The sequence below is a fragment of the Mastigoproctus giganteus genome, chromosome 9 (genome assembly GCF_048544385.1).
Source record: "Mastigoproctus giganteus isolate SK-2022 chromosome 9, ASM4854438v1, whole genome shotgun sequence".
NCBI lineage: Eukaryota > Metazoa > Arthropoda > Arachnida > Uropygi > Thelyphonidae > Mastigoproctus > Mastigoproctus giganteus.
In genome coordinates this window covers 31,133,872-31,157,184 of record NC_143583.1, presented here as the reverse complement: position 1 = coordinate 31,157,184, position 23,313 = coordinate 31,133,872, and the positions used below count along the sequence as shown (strand labels likewise).

Sequence of the window (23,313 nt, the reverse complement as noted above, 5' to 3'; positions counted from 1 at the left end):
AGAAAACAATCATCCAATAAATCCACAAAAGCCTTGCTAGTGTGCGAGTGACCAATCCACAAATTCCAGTCAATATCTGGGAAATTAAAATCCCCCATTATAAGACTCTCTGATTTACTGGCCCACTCTATTTCCCTGTACAATATCTTATTATACTCATCAGAGTCATTAGGCCTATAGCACACTCCTACTCTCAATTTTGATTTCCCTATGCTTATGTCACACCAAACTGATTCGGCAGTGCCCTGTCCATCGATGTCGACTGGCTTCACTTCCTTGGACTTTATGTGTTTCTTAATTAATAGCATAACCCCTCCTCCCCTCCTGTCCTGTCTATCCTTTCTATACACATTGTATTCCCCAAATTCCAGTTCCGCATTACTTATATCTGTGTGACACCACGTCTCTGATATCCCAACAATATCTGCCTTTGATGTTTTGAGCAATACCTCAAATTCATCAAATTTATTTACCAAACTCCTAGCATTGGTGTACACGCAGGTATACATGCACCTGTTTCTATTCTTAGCTACCCTAACACAACCCATGTGTTTACTTGTAACGCAATGACTACCAGTAGTCTCTGAAATATCCTGCATCTTGTTTTTCAGACTTCTGCTCATTTGAATAGAAGCAGTGCAAGAATCACTTCCACCTCTGCCAGTGGCTACTGTTAATCTATTAGTCCTTGTATCCCCCCCAACTAGCAGTTTTCCGACCCACCTAACACTGCCTCGACAGCATCAGCAAAAATTCTTGCACCCTTTCTATTTAAGTGTATCCCATCCCTGTAGAAGCAATCTCTCCTGTTAACAAGTACAGTCCAGGCTGAAAAAAATTCTACCCCTTGAGCCTTGCACAATCCCTCCAGGGCCGAATTGATCGACAAGGCTCTCATCATATACTCCCTCCTATCGTGTCTGGGCAGAATTGCAGACACTTTCAAGTTCAACCCTAATTCACGGCTTTTTTTCAGCAGTGACCTGTACTTGCTAAGTAATTCCGCCGGTCTCCTACTCTTAATATCATTCGTGCCAACGTGTACAACTATATCACCTTTTGTGCCCTTTACTAGTCAGTTCTCATCTCTCTCTCTCTCTCTCTCTCTCATTCCCATATTCGGATGACAAGTTCTTAGTGTGGGTATCTGAAGGTCAATAAGTCAACAGTTCAGGGGGTTATCGTGGATGCCAAAAAGCTAAAGGAGGCAAAATAAGAATTAATAAAAATAAAAAATGAATACTTTTTATTCATAGTGAATATGTGAAGTAGGAAACATAAATAGGCAGCTTACATCCTGGGAAACCGGGATTATAACTCCCATCTCTTTTAACAGGGCACTATAAAGAAAAGAGAAGATAAAGTAAGTGGGAGGTTAAATAAACAAAGATGGGAAAGTGAGGGGTGTGATAAATCAAATTTTTTTAAAGGTTCCTGTAGAAAAATAAACAAGGTAACCCCTGAAATATGGGTAAAATGAATGGATGCCATACCATCCCCATATATATTTTAAATGCTACATATGGGGATGCCATATCATCCCCATATGTAGCGTTTAAAGTTATTTGCATACTCTTGGTCATTAGTCATTCACCATTGCAGAGGTTGAAAACTATTTTTAAAATAGTTTTTAGCCTTGTACAGTTTTGTCCTAGCTATCAGTGTTTTCTTATTATGCCTGATAGGATTTAACACTGAATCTAGAAATGTGCACAATCCAGTAAATTATAAAGTAGTTCTATTTGTGTGAGTTTAAATTACTTATTGTAAAACTAAACACCACAAAATTAACTTGATAAAAACAGTTCCTTGTTTATCTAGTGTTCATATTTCACATTAACTCAATCAAATTAAGAAAAAATGGAATGCGCCTGAAATGTAACATGATGCTTACATTGTATCATTTGTTTAAGATTGTCTCACATCACTATTTTTAGATGTTCCACAATTAAAAAATAAAAAAATAAAAATAAATAAATAAAAGTTTCAATTGTACGTTTTGTTTCTTAATATTACATAGCCTGAAGGATCTAATATTAAACTCATTCACGATAATATCATGATTTTTCCCATTATTAAGTTGACCGTGTGGGTTCGTTTTAATCACCGTTAGAACTCAGCCCATTCACACAGAGTGGAAAAGGGACAAGTTTAAAAATCCTGCCAATGATACAAGGAATTTCATGGGCTTTTTTCACAACATGGCCAAGTTAGTTGGTCTTTAGCAAAGGCTGTATGGATTTATCTCTTGGAATCTTGAATTTTTCATCCAGCAAGCAGCAATCTGCCCAAAGAATACACAGTTATGGAGACAATATACAGATGCCTTGTAGCCTTTGTTGCTTTGGCACTTGACATCTACTTAACAACTACAGGCATACCTCGAATAACGAATAGGATGCGTTCCACGAAATTACTTCGTTAAGCGAAACTTCGTTTTCAGAGGTAAAAATACTATGGCCGGAATAGGGATACGTTCCTACGTAAAGAAAATGAAAAGCTTTTTTTTCGAACAAAGAAAAGTTTTATTAAATAAACAGTCAACTTACATACAAAGTGAAATCACATTTTAAAATATGAGTAAAGTTGATTGCTTATGCTTTTTTTCTCTTTCATTTAACAATTGCCTATAGGAGTTATTGCATTTAACACTGATCGCTTAACAATAAAACTTCTTCCTAAATCAGGATCATTTTCACTAAAAAAAAATTTAAAACTTTTTCAATGTCATTTAAGCACCTTTTTAAATCTTTGGTTAACACTTTTTCGGCAGGAACTTCTTTAACTTCGTCTTCATTATCTTTGTCTTCGTTGCTAACAAGGTTTTCTAAATCTTCCACTGAAAAACCATCATCTTCTGCATTCAATAAATTTCTAACATCCTCTTCATCGACATTTTCGAAACCTATTGATTGAGCCATCTGGATAACTTCATTTCTAATTTCTTGGATGTTATTTTCTTCTTCTAGTACAACTTCTGGCCATATTTTTCGCCAAACTCCATTTAAGCATTTCTTAGTGACTTCTTTCCAAGAACTATCAATGTTTTCAATTGCGTTTTTAATGGTGTAGTTTTTCCAAAAAGTTTTAACTGTCATTTCCTCTTTATCCTCTAGTTCAGTTAAATTGCTTAATGTTCGACGCAGATAATAAGCTTTAAATGATGCTATTATTCCCTGATCCAATGGTTGAATCAGGGAAGTTGTGTTTGCTGGAAGAAACACAACTTTGACAGGAATGCATGTGTCCAACGTGTTAAGATCAGTATGATGTCCAGGAGCATTGTGTAACAACAAAAGAGCTTTTTCTTCAAAGTTGTTTTTTTGACAATACCGTTTTATTTCAGGACAAAAGTGGTTAACAAACCAATCAGTAAATAACTCCTTGGTAACCCACGCTTTTCTATTTGCTTTCCATATTACAGGTAAATTCATTTTTATGTTACCTTTTAACGCCCTCGGATTTTCTGAATGGTAAACTAATAACAATTTTAATTTATAATCGCCAGAGGCATTTTATCCAAAGAGTAACATTAAACGGTCTTTGGCTGCTTTGAACCCAGCAGCTCATTTTTCTTCAATAGAAATGAAGCTTTTTGTTGGTAGCCGTTTCCAGAACAAACCGCTTTCGTCAACACTGAACACCAAATTTGGTGGAAAATTTTCACGTTCAATTATTTCCTTTAGTTTTTCTGGAAACTTATTTGCAGCTTCTGTTAATTTTACACTATGAATCCTGGCCCGTTTTTTAAATTTCTCGAACCAACCACGAGAAGCCCCAAAGGTTTCCGTAATTTCTTCAGTTTGTTTAGATTTCAGGTGATTAAACTGGAATATTTTTTTTATGTTAAATGGGGCTTGAAATTGCGGACTTCATTATATCGAAGCTTCGTTATCAGAGGTAACGTTAACCGAGGTATGCCTGTATTATGCAGTCAATTTGTAATTTCTAATTTTTGATGGATTTACATGCTGTTGTTGTTATTTGGTTTTTAGGAGCATTAGCAACCAAGGCCATACTGCTCCGGGATATGCGATGGTCATTTCCTGACCTTTCTGCATCCTCCGTATTTGGTGGTCACGGGTTTGACTCCGGTCTAATCAAGAAGCACGTGTTACGCACTGCTGCTTCTGCTCACCTGGCTACGGAGGCGCCAGGATTTACATGCTGAATCAACTTTTAGGTGGATAGGTTAGATATTTTTATTATTATTAGCCATATGGTGCAAGGAAGCCTGAGGCTTTTGCTGCACCAGCCCAAAAAAAAAAAAAAAATTTCTGAGTTACTCTGTGTGTGTGTGTGTGTGTGTGTGTGTGTGTGTGTGAGAGAGAGAGAGAGAGAGAGAGAGAGAGAGAGAGAGAGAGAGAGAGAGAGAGAGAGAGAGAGAGAGAGAGAGAGAGAAGTAGAAGGGAATCACCAAGAAAGAGAAGAATGATGTCCAGCTCAGGATCCTGGGTGTGCCAAGCCCATACTCACCAGATGTGAGCCCCTGAGTACAATATGTGTGTTCAGCATCAAAGCAACTTTAATTATATTTTTCAATATTGTACTTCTAAGTGCTATTTTTTGGTTTACCAGTCTCAAACCTTTGTATAATCAACAAACTTTAACAAGACTGAAATTCCTTCATAAATGTCATTAATGATTCTTGAGACCCCAATCCAGTCAGGGCAATAGCCATTTATGACTACTGTATTTAAAAATGAACGTGATCATCAATTCTATAAAACTACTTGCATGATGAGCTGGAGCACAATTATTCGTGCTCCATCTTGTAAAAATAATTACTTCATTTTTATTTTTCTATAAAGTAACACAGAAAACTGAAACATGGCAGATTAAGTTTATTTTCTTTGCCATGTAATGCCAAGGTGTGGTATGTACAACTGAGGCTACTAGGAAGAAAGTAATAACATCAAAATAATAAATAATTACAAAATGGAAAACATTATTAACATAAACTTCTTTCCTTTAAATGCCACACTGAAGCCCACACTAACATCTACACTGGGACCTATATTATTAATCCACAATCTTTTCATCAATTACTTTTCATTCATATCATCTTTCTTAAAGCTATTACAGAATACATCTTCAAAATATCCTTCTAAAGCTTCTTTAGTCTTTTAAGGAAATATTTAATAAATATTAGATAATAAGCAAAAGATTTATTTTCTTATAAGGGAGCAATATTTCATACCTTCGATATTTAGGCAATAGTATCTTAGATAGTAAATTCAGAAAAAAAGCAACTGTTCTAGGGAATAAAATTCTTTGGAAAACTAAAGTGAAATGAACTAAAAAAAAAAGTATTTTAAAATTTATCTGAAAATGACTAGATTACTAATAAAATATGGCATAATTTGCCTAATAACTGTGTTTCTGTGTTCATGTCTATAAGCATGCAAACATCATTTAGGATTGGGAAATGATTGCTACACAGTTTCTTCACTGTAAAGAGTGAGCAATAATCCAGATAATTTCTGAAATGCTATTTTTCTAAGGAGAGGTGCAAAAGTGATATGCTAATTCTAAATTGTGCTGAAATATCTTTTCTTGTCCAGTGAATAATGCAGAAAAAATATTCAGCCTTTTTGAAAGATGCCAACAACTGTAATACGTAATAAGGTTTTTAGCATTATATATACACACATACATACATATATATACATATATATATACACACACACATATATATATACATACATGCATATATAACATATGCATACATGCAGAAAAGTGCAAATACAAAAATTAGTCCACTTGCTCAAAAACTGAGCAAGATTTTATTTCAACAAACATTAAACCTGTGCTTAAATGCCCAACAATATAACAAGTATTAAACAGGTTGAAACACAACAGTAAAAATGCTACAAAATAAAGAAAGCATGAAATATTTAGAGAGTGTATATTTTGAGAAAATTTCCAACAGTATTCTATACCACTGGACAAAATTTAACAAAACACACTGGAGAGTTCAGTTTGATTCAATGTAAATATTAAAGTAGCATTTAAAATACAGAAAATAAATGCATTTTAATTTTAATGCATGCTACATATATACTTTATAAGGAAGAAATAATTTGGGAAGGAATTTCCTCACTTAGTTTTATTCTAACAACATTCCAAAATGACAAAACGAAAGATCCAACTTGACTATTCATTTCTTTTATTATAAGTGCATTTAACAGAAAAATTTATCCACTTTACATAATGGCATGATGTAAAAAAAATTTATCATGAAATTTTGGCTGTATGTCTGCAATTAAAAACCTTACAAAATATGCAAATTAATTTAATAGCTTGATGAACACTGTTGCCTTACAGCTTAAATCACCATGAAGCCTAGTTAAGAAATAAAAACTAATGGATGCATTAATCAGAAACCTCTCATCATATAGGTTGTACTTCCGCAAATGTATGTACAAGTATATGTATGTGCGTGTTTATATATATATATGTGTTCGTGTGTGTTGTGTGTGTGCACATGCGTATGCACTACACATGAACAGGATTCATATTCAAATTTACATGTATTAACAGTATTTTCTTCAAAACACATAAAGGTAATTTCATCTTACCTAAAGGACTAATACAATTATTTCAGTCTTCTGTACAGTCTTTTTTAAAATTTCTAAATGATACAGCTATAAATATGTATTATTTTAATCTTTTCTTTTTACACAATATAAACAGCACAACATGATTTCAAATGAAAATCCCTTAGGGATCACAGGTAATTTTTTTAATTAACATAATATAAAGTAAAGATGAAAAAAATAATTAAAGTTTCAACTGTAAAACTTTACATGATAAGATTTAACAATATAGAAAAAACCCATCTAATCTTCTGACCATCTGTAAATATTGAATTTGTCAGTATGTGTATGTATATATATATATTTATTATTTTTTCTTCCATGCATCCCATAATTTTTCTACACACACACACACACACACACACACACACACACACACACACACACACACACACACACACACACACACACACACACACACACACACACACACAGAGAGAGAGACAGACAGAGTCACAAGTGCATTTTCAGTTCTGACTTATGAAAAAAGAAAATCTAATATGATCATACACAAACAATGGACTCCAGTGTGAACACCTGGGAATACCTCCTGGACCACAGTTAACATGCCAATGGGTTTTATTCTATTCATATCATGTTTTATTCATTTGTAACATAATTAGGAAAAAAGGTTATCAACATTCTTAGTACCTTAAACAGCTACAAGATACTACTCAGTTAGCCTTCTGACCTGCTGTATTCTGTAAGCTAACCTACAAATCTAGGAGGTATATTTATTATTGGAAAGGAGAACAAATGCATTGTTACAATTTTTACATAAAAACAATGTAGAACAAGATAGCAATAAATATTAAAGAGATAAATGATGAACCTCGATTCTTTGAGGATGCAAAAATGTGATAGCCATAATTATACTTTTTGTTTCAACGTCACAAAAAAGTGAGATGACATTATCTATTTCTACACACTGTACACTAGTCAAAATTCACAAAGAAATATCCTCATACTTTAATTTTATAATTTTTCAACAATTCTGATAGCCTTTATTATACAACAATAACAACTTCTTTTCCCTTTCACATTTCTGAATTTGTTATTCTTTTCCTAAAATTCTCATCATTTGCAATTCTTAAAAAGAAACTCTTTGGCTAAAACATAGATATATCTCAACAATTAACACTTTTCTTTCTGGTTTCACAAATTCATTCTCAAACTTTTCATGACTAAAAATAATAAATTAAAAAATGCTCCCACTTTTCATTCCTCCATTAACAGTGACAAGAACTGCAACTTTCTCTCTCTGCCATTCTCCAGACATTCATCCTCTCTCTATTTCTTTCAACTTCCTTCTAATACCACCAAATACATACACGTAGATCCTTTTCTGAAAATGCTGAACTACCAACAGCTCTCCAACTCCCCAGCAGTGCAGTGAAGTACTACAAAGTGCAATAGTGCAGGCTTTGCAGAGCTCCTCCCATGAGAGGCATTATACCATGCCGTAGAGTGCCAGCATAGCGAGACAGACTCAACAATTGACTTGGAGTCTCCTCAACGCGCTGGATAATTGCTCAGGGTAGTAGTCACAGTTGCAGGCCAGGAGCGTCCAGCAAAGTTTGTTGAGGTGACAGCTGTTACAGAAGCTGCTGCTGCTGCTGCGGCTGCAACTAGAGACTGGGGACTGAAAATATAAATCAAATTCATGAGTTTGCTTTGCATTAATTACATTTTAATACATAATATTATCTATATTAAAGACCCTTTTGAAATTTCTCAAAATTTTTGTTGCCTGTTCAGAGAGTTTTTTTTTTTTTTTGAGATATCTAATGTTAACAATGAAATATTCTTATCGAACCAGTGAATTTCCAAACTCCCTTTGCATATTAACTGTTCATTTGTATTCAATAGCTACAGAATTCTTATTCTGAGCTCAAACTGATATAAATAAGATACATTTATATCAGTTATGACACTTGTTTCATTTGGGGATGGATTAGTAGGTAACCAGCATTATTTGCATGCCACGTTATGTAAACATAAATATATACTACCATACTAAACAGTGCACACAATATTTAAGTGTATTCTGAAGGCACCCACAAAAATCACATTATAAAGAAAAATATATGAAAAAAACATATTTGTAAAAAGTTTACCTCAATATGAAAAAATATAGAAAAAAAATATATATGTGAAAAATATAGAAAAAAAAATGTGAAAGGAGAAGAAAAGTTCTTCCTCCATTGTAAAAAAAAAGCACAAAAAATATCTCACGTAATATACTCACCAGATCCAGCACCTTGTTATATAGTTATTCCCAACTACAAAGTAGCAAGCAAGTTGGATAATTGAAAGTTAATTTGAGATCCACAAAAAGGGACAAGACATGTACAATTATGCAAATTATTATGCATCTATGCAGATTGGAGGCTTGAAGTAGTGAAACCCAGGTTTAGTCTCCAGAGAAAAGTTTCTGGCATCCTCTCCCTCCCCATCTCCTTCAACCCATGCACAGTACTAAGTACTATAGGTTTTGATACTTTTAATGTTTGGAATTGTCATTAAAAAAAAATTATACAATCAATTCAAAACAAGTGCAATTATGCTTCATTTTGGTGTAAAAACACAAAGTTATCACAAAAAGGCTCATTACCAGAAGATTAATTAATCATGTCATCCAATTAAAATATAACTCAATTTGCAACAGAACAAAATTTTTTAACACTGAATACAGAATTTATTTAAAACTCTTATAACACTTTGATACAACTATATGACAAATATGTTTATTACTGGTGGTGCAAACTTAATAAATGGTTGTTTTATTTGGCAGGCTTGTTTGAATATTTACTACTGAACACTTCTGGCTTTGCAAAGTGGTGTGGATGCAAGGTAATTTTCCAAAGTAAACATGCATTCTTCTTGGAAAAACCTATCTTATGCATCACACTAATAATGATGTAGTGCCACTCAAATACCACTGTTGTCACAAATCTTCCTTCTGCCACCTATCTAAAATATCTTATTCAATATCCGATGACAATCATGTGTTGTGCCCCATTGCTATAGTCACCATTGACCAATGGGTTACACAATAAACAGATAACTTGAAAAATGTGTCCTTTTCTTGAAGGCATTTTTTAAAAATCAGTAAGCTGGCATTTTTATTCAACATGAATTTCAGAAAAATGTGTGTGTAACCTGCTGAAACTTTTATGTAGGTTTAATTTCAAAAGTTTCCTGTTTGTTATTAAAGCTTCATGGTAAAGTTTGTATACTGTATAAGCAGCACAAAATTAATACGACAACTGCTATAAGGTATAGTTATTAAAATATTTGTACACATTTCATTTTATCTTTTTACAGGTGAAAGATATGGCTGATCTCTCTCTCTCTCTCTCTCACACACACACACACACACATGGCGCCTCCGTAGCCAGGTGGGCAGGAGCAGCAGTGCGTAGCACACGCTTCTTGATTAAACCGGGGTTCGAGCCCGTGAGCCACCAAATACGGAGGATGTGGAAAGGTCAGGGAATGACCACCGCATATCCCCGGAGCAATATGGCCTTAGTTGCTAATTCTCCTAAAAAGCAAAATAACAAAAATAACACACACACACACACACACACACACACACACACACACACACACACACACACACACACACACACACACACACACACACACACACACACACACACACACAATAATAGGCCAACAATGCATATCTATTCAAGACAACAGATCTGTTCATGAATGAATATACTCACTATCTATACACTCAAAACAAATTCAGACATTTTCATTCTGCTCTAATAAATTCATGTAATAATTTCATTTCTTTTTTTTTTTTTTTTTTTTTTAACTTTGTACTGAAAATGAATGAATAAAACAGGTTTATTTATCATCAAGAATGCAGATGTGTGCTGATTTGCTTGGGACCTTTCAACAAACAGGTGAAGACTGTTATGAAATATTGCTATACATATCATTATTCTAAAACGAACCCCAATCCATGGATGTAGAGCTGCTGGAATGAGTACAGAGAAGGGCAATGAGATCAATGAGTGGAATAAAGTGTTGCTGTTATCAATGTGTATTAATTACACATGGTAACAGCAAGAAAGGCTTAAGTTCTGCAAATTGCAGTCTGGATATGAGAGGTGATCTTATTGAGGTGTAAGGCCTTGAATGGTTTGAGCAGGCTCAATGCTGATGGGTTACTTCCTCTTGCTCAGATTATAAACCTGAGGTGGGGGGATAATTAAAATTGAAAAATACAGTTGTAGAATCAATGTGCAGAAATATGCCTTTAGCGAGTGGGTGGTTGATTGTGTTCCCTGACAAAAGCCCACACGAAAATTCAGCACAGAAAAGATCCCATTGTCATAAATGCTCACAAGAAAAATACCCAGATGGAAATTTGCTCACATAGAAGAATGCGCACATTATTTTTAGTTTACAAAAAAAAAAAAAAAAAAATTAATTAAATACATATTTCAAAACAACAAAATGTTAGCATTAGCATTAGTAGAGGCATATGATGCAAGAAAGCAAGCTTATGCAGCATCAGCCAAAAAAAAAAAAAAAAAACTCTCCATTCGTTCCAAATGCCTGTCCATCTCAGCCTTAAATTTATTTAGGCTATTAGCTTCCAGAACAAAAGATGGAAGCCTGTTCCACCAATCAACTACCCACTGGGTAAAGGCAAATTTCCGCACATCTATTCTACAACTATCTTTCCTCAATTTGAAACTGTGACCCCCATCAGCATTCAGCTTGTTCAACCCATTCAAGGCCTTATACACCTCAATCAGATCAACTCACAGGTGCATACTCTCCAGGCGCTGCAATTTGCAGAACTTAAGCCTTTCTTGGTAAGAGCACCTTTTTGTTCCCTTCACCAATCTTGTGCCCTTCTTTGTGCTCGTTCTAGCAACTCTACATCCTTCCTAAAATGAGGCCTCCACACCTGTACACAGTACTCTAGGTGTGGCCTGACCATTGCCTTGTATAACGGGATTATCATGTTCCTGTCCCTGCTATCAAAATTCCTATATATCATTAACAAGACTCCATGACCTGCTCTGGCAGCCCATCTGCACTGCTCAGTGAACTTCATAGTTGGCTGTACAATTACCCCCAGGTCTTTTTCACTTTGCACTTCCTTGAGTGTGGTACCACACAGTCGGTACGTTTCTCTTCGGTTATTGCTACATATATGCAGTACCTTGTATTTGTCAATGTTAAACTCCAGTTGCCACTTCTCTGCCCATTTTCCAAACTTATCTAGATCCAGTTGGAGTCAGAGGCGTAGCTAGGTTTTTGGCGCCCTTGGCAAATTCGTGGCTATGTGCCTTTTTTCGATAATTGGTAAAATCATAATAAATAATAAATACGGTCAGACCTCTGTTACACAAACTTCTTCATAGCGAATTTGTTTATTTAGAGATAAATGTTTTGTTTTTACAGAATTTTTTTATTTCTTCGTTTTATGGAAACGAAAATTTTCTCCGTAATGCAGTCGTTATATGAAAATTTTCTTCGAAAATTTTCATATAACGACTGCATTACGAGACTTAACTGGGTACACATCGTTTGCACCAATGGCGCAAGCAATAGTGCTGTTGTTACACCCGAATTAAAAGATAAGGAGATTACCATCTGCAACTCATTGGAACCCGTAAAACCTATCCGACTACCTGTCCCACATACCGAGAAGTCAAGCTGGTCAACACTTTGTGTATCCACAGCCAGTGGGGCAGACCAAGACTCTGGTCAACCTTCTATTATAAGCACCCTGTTAGAGATTTAGAAGAGTGGTTTTCCTTTATCCTGACAAGCAGTCATCTGTTGTTTCGTGGAAGTGAAACGGCACCGTTTCAAAGCTATTGGCCTATCATAGAGCACAATATGAGATACAGAGGAAATGCCTCCCTCACTACTATCGTAGTTTTTTCTTAAGAGTTATCTGTGGTGTATCCACACCGATATTATATAGATATAAAACTTACTTTTAACATATTATGATTTATTGCATTTAGTTATTTTAAATTATTTCACTTTGTACTTTTGTTGCTAACAAATTAATAAATTCATTCTGATTTCCGTAGATAAATATTTAGTGGGGTGTTTAATATGAGCATTGTTCATACCGTCAAATTGGCTGACAAATTTTATCAAATTTAAAAATACGCCACAATTTTTTTTCTTCGGTATCGATATTACTAGCATGTCCACGAAATGGCAAATTATTTTCAATATATGACGCCATTTCGAAATTTCGCTCCTTATTGCTGCTTGAGCAGCGTCATAAATTAGTCCACCTTTTTGAAGACCCTTTTCTAATAATTTTCATTTTGTGAAATTGCGTTCTAATGGATTCTCATGAAAAAGAACGTTTGGATTTAGATGTTTCCAATCCTTACTTAATCCTTCTGAGCTGCAAAATGGAACATTATTTGTGCCAGATACAAATAATAGGCATGGAAAACAATATATTGCATCTTTTTTTTTTGCAATAAAATAACCATTTCCTCTCTTTTTTTTTTTTTTTTTTAGTACCTTCATTTTTGTATTCCCATGAATTATTGAAACATCGGCCGTTAGTGACAGGATACTCATTTAAGACTATGTCAGGACTGTGTTGCACCATAAGAGATCTATTTTTGTGGGTATTAAAGTTCCATATGGTCAGATCATTAAATTCACTTTCTAGTTCTTTTAAAAGAACTTAAACTGTTTCAGCTTTTTCTTGGACTTCCATTTCAGTGGCATCATCATTTATTTCATCTTCATTCCAATCATGTTCATTTTCTTTGTCACTTTCAGGTTTGGAGTGGCTTATTCTAATCTAGTTTTGTAAACTAGCGGAATGTTTTTTCTAATTTCCTCTTTATGCAGTCTTTCTACGCGGTACTGATGTCTACTTTTTTTCTTTGGTAACATATCTAAAATTAATTTGGCCTTTACTGTTTTATTTAAATTATAAATCACAATATTCATGATTATCTTATTCAGTTTGTATACAATGCGTTAATTGAGAACTATGTTTGTTTGTTAGTTTGTTTTTTTTGTTATTTTAGGAGCATTAGCAACTAAGGCCATATTGCTCCGGGGATATGCGGTGGTCATTCCCTGACCTTTCCGCATCCTCCGTATTTGGTGGTCACGGGCTCGAACCCCGGTCTAATCAAGAAGCATGTGCTGTGCACTGCTGCTCCTGCCCACCTGGCTACGGAGGCACCAAAAAAATTGAGAACTATTATGCATTCAAGCATGTGCTGATGAAGCGATCGCCTAATTGGTCCCTTCAAAGTTACATTCCGGACAGCAAATAGATCTATGATGCTATGCAGTATGTACTCAGATGTAAGGATGCATGCAAACTTGAATCGCCGTGTGAAAATTAATTTTCACCCTCCCTGTGCTGTCAACTTGATTCAACATCATCGAGGGGCACCATTTCGTCATCGGGTGTTGAAATAGCTTGGCACTGTACTGATGTGGCCTGTCAGTGGCACCCTTGGCACCTGCCCCTACGCCATTGGTTGGAGTAGCATACTGTCATTACTGTCGTTAACCCTGCCAACATTTGTGTCACTTGCAAACTTGGACATCAAACCTGATATACCTTCATCAATATCATTGATAAATATACAAAACAACAATGGGGCCCAACACCGAACCCTGGGGAACTCCACTAATAACATTTGTCCACAAAGAGCAGTGTCTACTGATTACCACTCTCTGTTGTCTCCCACTCAACCATCCCTTTATCCATTTTAACAGCTTACCCTTGATGCCATACCTCTCCAACTTGTACAGCAGTCTTCCATGTGCAACAGTGTCAAAAGCTTTCCTGGAAATCCAAGCATATGACATCAAAATTATTTTTGGCATTTAGTTCATTTGTGACTACATCATAGTCATATATCTGGCAGAACAGAGTCAGCAAGATTATACACTAGCTGAAGAACTGGTTTGGAATGAATCCTTGAATAGGAAGTGCCACATGTGCAGCAGTGTTGTCATGATGCAAGTGCCAATTCCCCGAAGGCTGTTTTCCTCTTTTGGATTTTTCTTCCGGTTCTTTATCCAAACGGCCTCTTGCAATCTCTATAGAAACATTTTGTAGTATTTCTGGTTCATTGTATGACCATGTGGGACAAATTCATAATGAACAATGCATTCTGAGTCAAAAAATACAATAAACACGATCTTTAATTTGATCAAAGTTGTCTGGCTTTTTTAGACCTTCGAGAAGATACTGGGAGTACTGGGCCTTTGTTTCTACGTCACAACCCACAATTCATTGTGAGTAATGATGAAAGAAACTAAACGTGAGTCAACAGCAATTAGCATTAGTAGAGGCATACGATGCAAGAAAGGAAGCTTATGCAGCATCAGCCAAAAAAAAACAAAAAAAACCCCTCCCATTTCACCCCTCCAGTCGTTCCAAATGCCTGTCCTTAAATTTATTTAGCCTATCAACTTCCACAACAAAAGATCGAAGTCTGTTCCACTAATCAACCACCTGCTGGCTAAAGCCAAATTTCCACACATCTATTCTACAACTGTCTTTCCTCAATTTGAAACCATGCCCCCTCAGGTTCTTACTCTGAGCAAGAATCCCATCAGCATTCAGCTTGCTCAACCCATTCAAGGCCTCATACACCTCAATCAGATCACCTTGCAGGTGCCTACTCTCCAGGTGCTGTAATTTGCAGAACTCAAGCCTTCCTTGGTAAGAGCACCCATTTGTTCCTCTCACCAATCTTGTTGCCCATCTTTGCACTCTTTCCAGCAACTCCACATTCCTCTCAAATGAGGCCTCAAGACCTGCACACAGCACTCTAGGTGCAGCCCAACCAATGCCCCTGCACAACAGGACAATCACATCCCTGTCAGCAAAATTCCAATAGAGTGATACCTCGGTTAACGTTACCTCTGATAACGAAGCTTTGATATAACCAAGTCTGCAATTTCAAGCCCCATTTAACATAAAAAAAGATTCCAATTTAAGGCCAATGCCCAACAATCATCCGATTGGTGACTGACGGCGACTCGTTACGTATTCCCGAGTGCTCCCGAGCTGTGGGTGTGTCTGTTATAACAGTTTTGCACACCATTCACCTAATTTAGTCGTTGTTTACACTTCACAGGGTGTCAGTATGGTGCATTGCAACGATCCATATCTGTCAGTTTTCTTTGTATGCCAGATCGTGATTTTTAACTGTCCTCCATTTCCTTTACGTGATTGACGTTGTTTCAGTGTGGCGCATTGCAATAATTGATGTAGGTTCTTTGATAGCATTACATAATGTAGATTTTGTAAATTTTAATAGAAATATTTTTGTTTTAGTTAAAATGTCAGAATCAAAGAAAAGAAAAGCAATTTCTTTGGAAACTAAACTAAATATCGTACGACGTGTTGAAAGCGGCAAAAGAAAATCTGATGTGGCACATTCTTTAGGATTAGTGCAATCAACTTTAACAACCATTCTAAGTCAATCAGAAAAAATAAAACAGTCTGCTCAGAATTGTAGAGATGTTACAGTGGCAAAATTAACTCGCTTAAGGAATCCAATTTTAGAAAAAAATGGAGAAAATGTTAAGTTTGTGGATAGATGATATGTCACAACATCATATGCCTTTAAGTCAAATGGTGATTAAATAAAAAGCATTGTTTTTTGTTTAATCACCTGAAATCTAAACAAACTGAACAAATTACGGAAACCTTTGGGGCTTCTCATGGTTGGTTCGAGAAATTTAAAAAACGGGCCAGGATTCATAGTGTAAAATTAACAGAAGCTGCAAATAAGTTTCCAGAAAAACTAAAGGAAATAATTGAACATGAAAATTTTCCACCAAATTTGGTGTTCAATGTTGACGAAAGCGGTTTGTTCCGGAAACTGCTACCAACAAACGGCTTCATTTCTATTGAAGAAAAATCAGCTACTGGGTTCAAAGCAGCCAAAGACCATTTAACATTAGTCTTTGGATCAAATGCCTCTGGCGATTATAAATTAAAATTGTTATTAGTTTACCATTCAGAAAATCCGAGGGCGTTAAAAGGTAACATAAAAATGAATTTACCTGTAATATGGAAAGCAAATAGAAAAGCGTGGGTTACCAAGGAGTTATTTACTGATTGGTTTGTTAACCACTTTTGTCCTGAAGTAAAACGGTATTGTCAACAAAACAACTTTGAAGAAAAAGCTCTTTTGTTGTTAAACAATGCTCCGGGACATCCTACTGATCTTAACAAGTTGGACACATGCATTCCTGTCAAAGTTGTGTTTCTTCCAGCAAACACAACTTCCCTGATTCAACCATTGGATCAGGGAGTAATAGCATCATTTAAAGCTTATTATCTGCATCAAACATTAAGCAATTTAACTGAACTAGAGGATAAAGAGGAAATGACAGTTAAAACTTTTTAGAAAAACTACACCATTAAAAACGCAATTGAAAACATTGATAGTTCTTGGAAAGAAGTCTAAGAAATGCTTAAATGGAGTTTGGCGCAAAATATGGCTAGAAGTTGTACTAGAAGAAGAAAATAACATCCAAGAAATTAGAAATGAAGTATCCAGATGGCTCAATCAATAAGTTTCGAAAATGTCGATGAAGAGGATGTTAGAAATTTATTGAATGCAGAAGATGATGGTTTTTCAGTGGAAGATTTAGAAAACCTTGTTAGCAACGAAGACAAAGGTAAAGAAGTTCCTGCCGAAAAAGTGTTACCAATCAAAGATTTAAAAAGGTGCTTAAATGACATTGAAAACGTTTTAAATTTTTTTATGAAAATGATCCTGATTTAGGAAGAAGTGTTATTGTTAAGCGATCAGTGTTAAATGCAATAACTCCATATAGGCAATTGTTAAAATGAAAGAGAAAAAAAAAAGCACAAACAATCAACTTTAGACTCATATTTTAAAATGTGATTTCACTTTGTATGTAAGTTGACTGTTTATTTAATAAAACTTTTCTTTGTTCGAAAAAAAGCTTTTCATTTTCTTTACATAGGAACATATCCTTTTTCTGGCCATAGTATTTTTACCTCTGAAAACGAAGTTTCGCTTAACGAAGTACTTTCGTGGAACGCATCCTAATCGTTAATCGAGGTATGCCTGTATATCACTGACAAGACTCCACGACCTGCCCGCCCGCACCACTCAGCAAACTTCATACTTGACTGCACAATCACCCCCAGGTCCCTTTAACTTTCTACTTCCCTGAGTGTAGCACCACACAGCTGGTACACTTCTCTTTGGTTATTGCTACCCATATGTAGCACTTTGCATTTGTCAATATTAAACTTCAGTTGCCACTTCTCAGCCCATTTGCCCAACTTATCTAGATCCAGTTGGAGTAGCATACTGTCTTTACTGTCGTTAATAACCCCGCCAACCTCTATATCATCCGCAAACTTGAACATTAAACCTGATATACCTTCATCAATATCATTGATAAATATACAAAACAACAATGCACCCAACACCGAACCCTGGGGAACTGGACTAATAACATTTGTCCACGAAGAGCAGTATCCATTGATTACCACTCTCTGTCGACTCCCACTCATCCATCCCTTTATCCACTGTAGCAACTTACCCTTAATGGCATATCTCTCCAATTTGTACAACAGTATCAAAAGCTCTCTGAAATCAAAGTATACGATATCAAAATTATTTTTAGCATTCAGTTCCTTTGTAACTACATCATAGTATCCAATCAAATGGGTCAAACAAGACCTCCCTTTAACAAAACCATGCTGAATCTCAACTATCACTGCAGTCTTGTCTAGATGATGCTGCAATGCCCCCCAACCAGCGACTCCACCATCCTCCACGGAACACAAGTCAAATCAACAGGTATACAGTTTCTTGCGTCACCTTTTGAATCCCCTTTGCGAATTGGTGATACATCTGCACACCTCCAGTCCATGGGGACCCCCACCCCCCAAGTTGAAGGAAGCTCTCATTATTATGGCCAAGGGCCTGCTGACTTCCTCTGCCCCCTTCCTCAATACAACTGGACAGATCCCATCCATCCCAGGTGCCTCCCCCACACTTAACCCCAACAACCCCTCCTCCACCCTGCTCTCAGCCACCACAAAATCACTCAATTGAATCATGCAATATTGAAGAAGAAACTGATGTGTGAAAACTCACTGGTTTTCATGATCATCATCAGTGAATATGGAAGGCACAAACTTAGCTGAAATGTGCTGCTTTCCCCAATCTTGTGGAAAATTCAATCAACACGTTATATGAAGATAAAGCATTCAAATATATTTTCGTTTAATTATGTTTATTTCCTATTTGTAAATATGTGCATAATAGTCAAAAGTTAAATTGAGACTGCAAAATAAACCCTTAGATTCTTGTCCACCAAAACAACCTGACAATGATATTAAGAAAACCACAGTATATTTCCGTACAACTTATTTTCCACAATTTTTCGCTACAACTTATTATTATTAATTATATATATATATATATATATATATATATATATATCTATAATTAATAATAATAAGTTGTAGTGAAAAATCAGAACAGCTAAAAAGGGAAAAAAAAAATTAAAAATTAATAATAATAATATATTGCACTAGTTTATGGATCCGGATCACTGCTAGTAATAGCAAAAATACCCAGTGACCATACAAATAGATTAGATAAGTGTGTGAGTAGGGGTGCTGACCTATCAAGTGTAGTTACAATGGAGAAAATTAAAAAGTGCCTGAAAAATAAAAGCAGATTACATAAAATTAAATGAAAATATATAAATAGAACTTAATGCTATAAATCCTAAGATTTTAACTACATCATCAAGGGCCGGCAGCCAAAACTAAAGGAAATACAGCAAGAATTAAGGCCTCTGCTTCTGTTATGATATGTACATAGAAGACAGAAAAAGTGAACAGACGTATACATCACTGCCGACCCGACAGAAATCAAAAAGAAAAGGAATAAAAAACTAAACAAATATAATAATAAATAAAAGTAAAATGTAAAATTAAGCTGAAATTAATATCAATTAAAGAAAAATTGAATGAATAGCAAACAGCCCTTCTTGAATTTTAAAAAAGAAAGTGAAAGAGAAGTAAAGTATATGTTTAACCAACATCCCTGTCACACAGGTAAGGTTTACTTTGATCTGTTTACACTGCTTTCCCTGACCCCGTTCACAGGGTTACTTTAATGGTTATAAATTTGCTGGGAACTTTCAGTTAACCTCTTTGGTCTCCAATACAGCCAGTTATGTTCACATTTCACTGTCTCCTGCCAGGTTTGATATAAGTTGTCATATTCTGACTCTATCCTTAAGTCTTTAAATTATACTTTCTTTGTTAAAATTCAAGTAGGGCTGTTTGCTATTCATTCAATTTTTCTTTAATTGCTATTAATTTCAGCTTAATTTTGCACTTTACTTTTATTTATTATTATATTTGTTTAGTTTTTTATTCCTTTTCTTTTTTTTTTTGGTCTCTGTCGGGTCAGCTATGATGTATACGTCTGCTCACTTTTCTATCTGCTATGTATATATCATAACAGAAACAGAGGCCTTACTGGTTTTGGTTTTGGCTGTCAACCCTTGATGATGTAGTTAAAATCTTAGGATCTATAGCATTAAGTACATTTACATATTTTCATTTAATTTTATGTAACCTGCTTTTATTTTTCAGGCACTTTTTAATTTTTTCATTTTTGTAACTACACCTGACAGGTCAGCGCTCCTACTCATGCACTTATCTAATCTATTTGTCTATATACAGGGTGATTCAAAACGGACTTTGCAACTTTGTAAGTTATTGTTATTTGTTATTTGGTTTTTTTAGGCGCATTAGCAACTAAGGCCATATTGCTCCGGGGGGGGGGGGATGCAGTGGTCATTCCCTGACCTCTCCGCATCCTCTGTATTTGGTGGTCACGGGCTCGAACCCCGGTCTAATCAAGAAGTGTGTGCTATGCACTGCTGCTCCTGCCCACCTGGCTACGGAGGCACCTACTTCGTAAGTGTACAGAAATTTATTCAGGAGACTTATATAATTTAACCCCGGGGGCTCACATCTGGTGAGTATGGGCTTGGCACACCCAGGGTCCTGAGCTGGATATCATCATTCTTCTCTTTCTTGGTGATTCCCTTCTACTTCTGTCTCTCTCTCTCTCTCTCAGGGTAATTCAGAAATTTTTTTTTGGCTGGTGCAGCATAAGGCTCATGCCTCCTTGCACCATATGGCTAATAATAATAATAATAAATTTATTGAACTGTCACATTGTAGCAAAAAACATCAAGTTTTACTGACGGTGCTGTAGTACTAAATTCCGTCACTGCGAGTTCCAGTGGCTTGCATTTCAAAAATGGCTACTTTCACAGGAGCGGAGCATGCTCGGTGTGTGTTTTGGTTTGAAGAAACGAAATCTGCGACAACGGTGCAACGGAATTTTGCACCAAATATGGAAAGGAGCCTCCCAGTAGACCTACAATGTACTCATGGCACAAGAATTTTGTTGAGACAGGTTGTTCTGTTCACCATGACAAATATCCAGGACGCCCACGTGTTTCTGATGCTGTCATGGAAAAGGTGAAGGAGAGGTTTGTTCGGAGTCCTGTGAAATCAATGTGACATGAGTCCCGTGAGACTGGCATATGTTACGAAGACGTTTACACTTGCAGCCATACTGGTTTACCATGGGGCAACAAATTACTCACTCAGATAAGGCTACTCATTAGGAATTCTGTGCAGACATGTTACATTAGATAGAGGAAGACAAGACATTACTGGACAACATAATCTTTAGTGATGAGTGAACATTTCACATCAGTGGTAGGGTTAACACCCATAACTGCAGGATTTGGGCCGGCAAAAACCTGCATCCACATCTGGAACATGTTCATGGCAGCACAAAGGTGAATGTCTTTTGCGCCCTCAGCAAAGTAAAAGTTTACGGACTCTTCTTTTTCCATAAGACAACCATCAACGGTATCATGTATCTGAATATGCTGGAAAATTTTCTCATTCCACAGTTCGATGAAGATGACCATAAAGGACGCTTTCACTTTCAGCAAGACAGGTAAGGGAATTCCTCAACAACCGTTTCCCAGATCGGTGGATTGGTCGAGCAGGGCCATTAGCATGGCCACCTCGTTCCCCAGATTTGACACCTCTAGACTTTTTCTATGGGGTTTCATTAAAGATTGAGTGTTTGTTCCATCCTTACCTACCAATCTTGCCGAGCTCAAAACTAAAATCACTGCCGCAGTTACAGGAGTTATGCTGGATATGTTACGTCGCGTTTGGGAGGAAATTGAGTTCAGATGGGACATCTGCCGTATCACCAATGGCAGTCATATTGAACCAAAATGACTGTTCTATGTAAAACTTGATGTTTTCTGCTACAATATGACAGTTCCATAAATTATATATGTGAGGCGCCTTCATAGCCAGGTGGGCAGGAGCAGCAGTGCGTAGCACAAGCTTCTTGATTAGACCGGGGTTCGAGCCCGTGACCACCAAATACGTAGTATGCGGAAAGGTCAGGGATTGACCACCACATATCCCCCGGAGCAATATGGCCTTAGTTGATAATGTTCCTAAAAACCAAATAAACAAAACAAATTATATGTGTCCTGAATAAATTTCTATACACTTACGAAGTTGTAAAGTCCTTTTCGAATCACCCTGTATAATCATATATAGTTTATACAGGTTTATGCAGGTTTCATTTACTTCATGAAATATGCTTTTTCAGGAAGCTATGGTAAAGTTTTCTGCAGTTTTATTTAATTTCCAATTGTGATTATGGCGGCTGTTTATTTATTGATAAATATTTTAATTTTTGTTTGTCAAACTTAAGGTTTAGAATATGATGCCTGGGAAAGTTTCCTGTAGTGAGTAAATATGCTATAGTTGAAGTGGTGGCAACATTGTTTTGAAGATCTGTGCACCACTTTGCTGCTGTGCAGTATTAGGAATCGAAATATTCAAAAACATGTTGCTAAAAAAGTTGTTTCCAGCTTTCATTTTCTACTATATTTATATTATTTATATTTATATTACAGCTGGATCAGTAAAATTAGCAATTTACATATTTCAGTTGATTGGATAATGTGTGATAATCATCTAGGACATAAGATCCTCACTGAGGTATACATTGTGCAAGCATGCTCATCATCATTGTTGCAATTTAGTGAAGACAACAACTCCAATGATGAAGTGTGTGAGGAAACAACTGGCATGAGTCACACTGAAACAACTGGAATGCTGGAGAAGCTACTGATTTATTTCGAGCGACAGGATGACACATCAGCCCGCAAGAATTTTCAAAGGGCCTGAGTTCATCAACCACCCAATTTTTTTTTTTTGTTTTTTGCTGTTGTTAGTACATCGGCTTCTGTGGCCATAATGCACCTCCCAAAGTTTTTGCATTTTACTCTGATCCAAGCCCGAGGCGGGAATCGAACCCACGACCTTGGGTTGGCAGGCAGGCAAGCACTTTACCCACCCGCTAGCCCGGTCGGCTCAACCACCCCGAAATTGAGGCTGCAAGAGAAGCTTATCGCATTCTCAGGAACTAATACACTACTGAAATTAGACAATGTAAGGCCTTGTGGCAAGCACTTGTTGAAACCAAGTATATGATATTTTGTATATGATATCAAAATAATTTTGATATCATATACAAACTTCTTGGTGTATTCAATAGATGCCTCACTGAAGGTGCCTTCCCCTCTGCCT

At 36.1% G+C, this 23,313-nt stretch overlaps 1 protein-coding gene across 5 annotated transcripts in view; it reads right to left on the bottom strand.

The window, feature by feature from the left end:
- Positions 1–7,637: 7,637 nt before the first annotated feature.
- Positions 7,638–23,313, bottom strand: part of LOC150080131 (uncharacterized) — a 660,399-nt gene continuing 644,723 nt past the window's right edge. For all 5 annotated transcript variants that reach the window (XM_090382143.1, XM_090382148.1, XM_090382147.1 and 2 more), the window contains one exon: positions 7,638–8,241. In XM_090382143.1, coding sequence (XP_090238269.1) covers positions 8,112–8,241 — 130 coding nt within the window. In that variant the 3' untranslated portion in view covers positions 7,638–8,111. The remainder of the gene's footprint in view (positions 8,242–23,313) is intronic.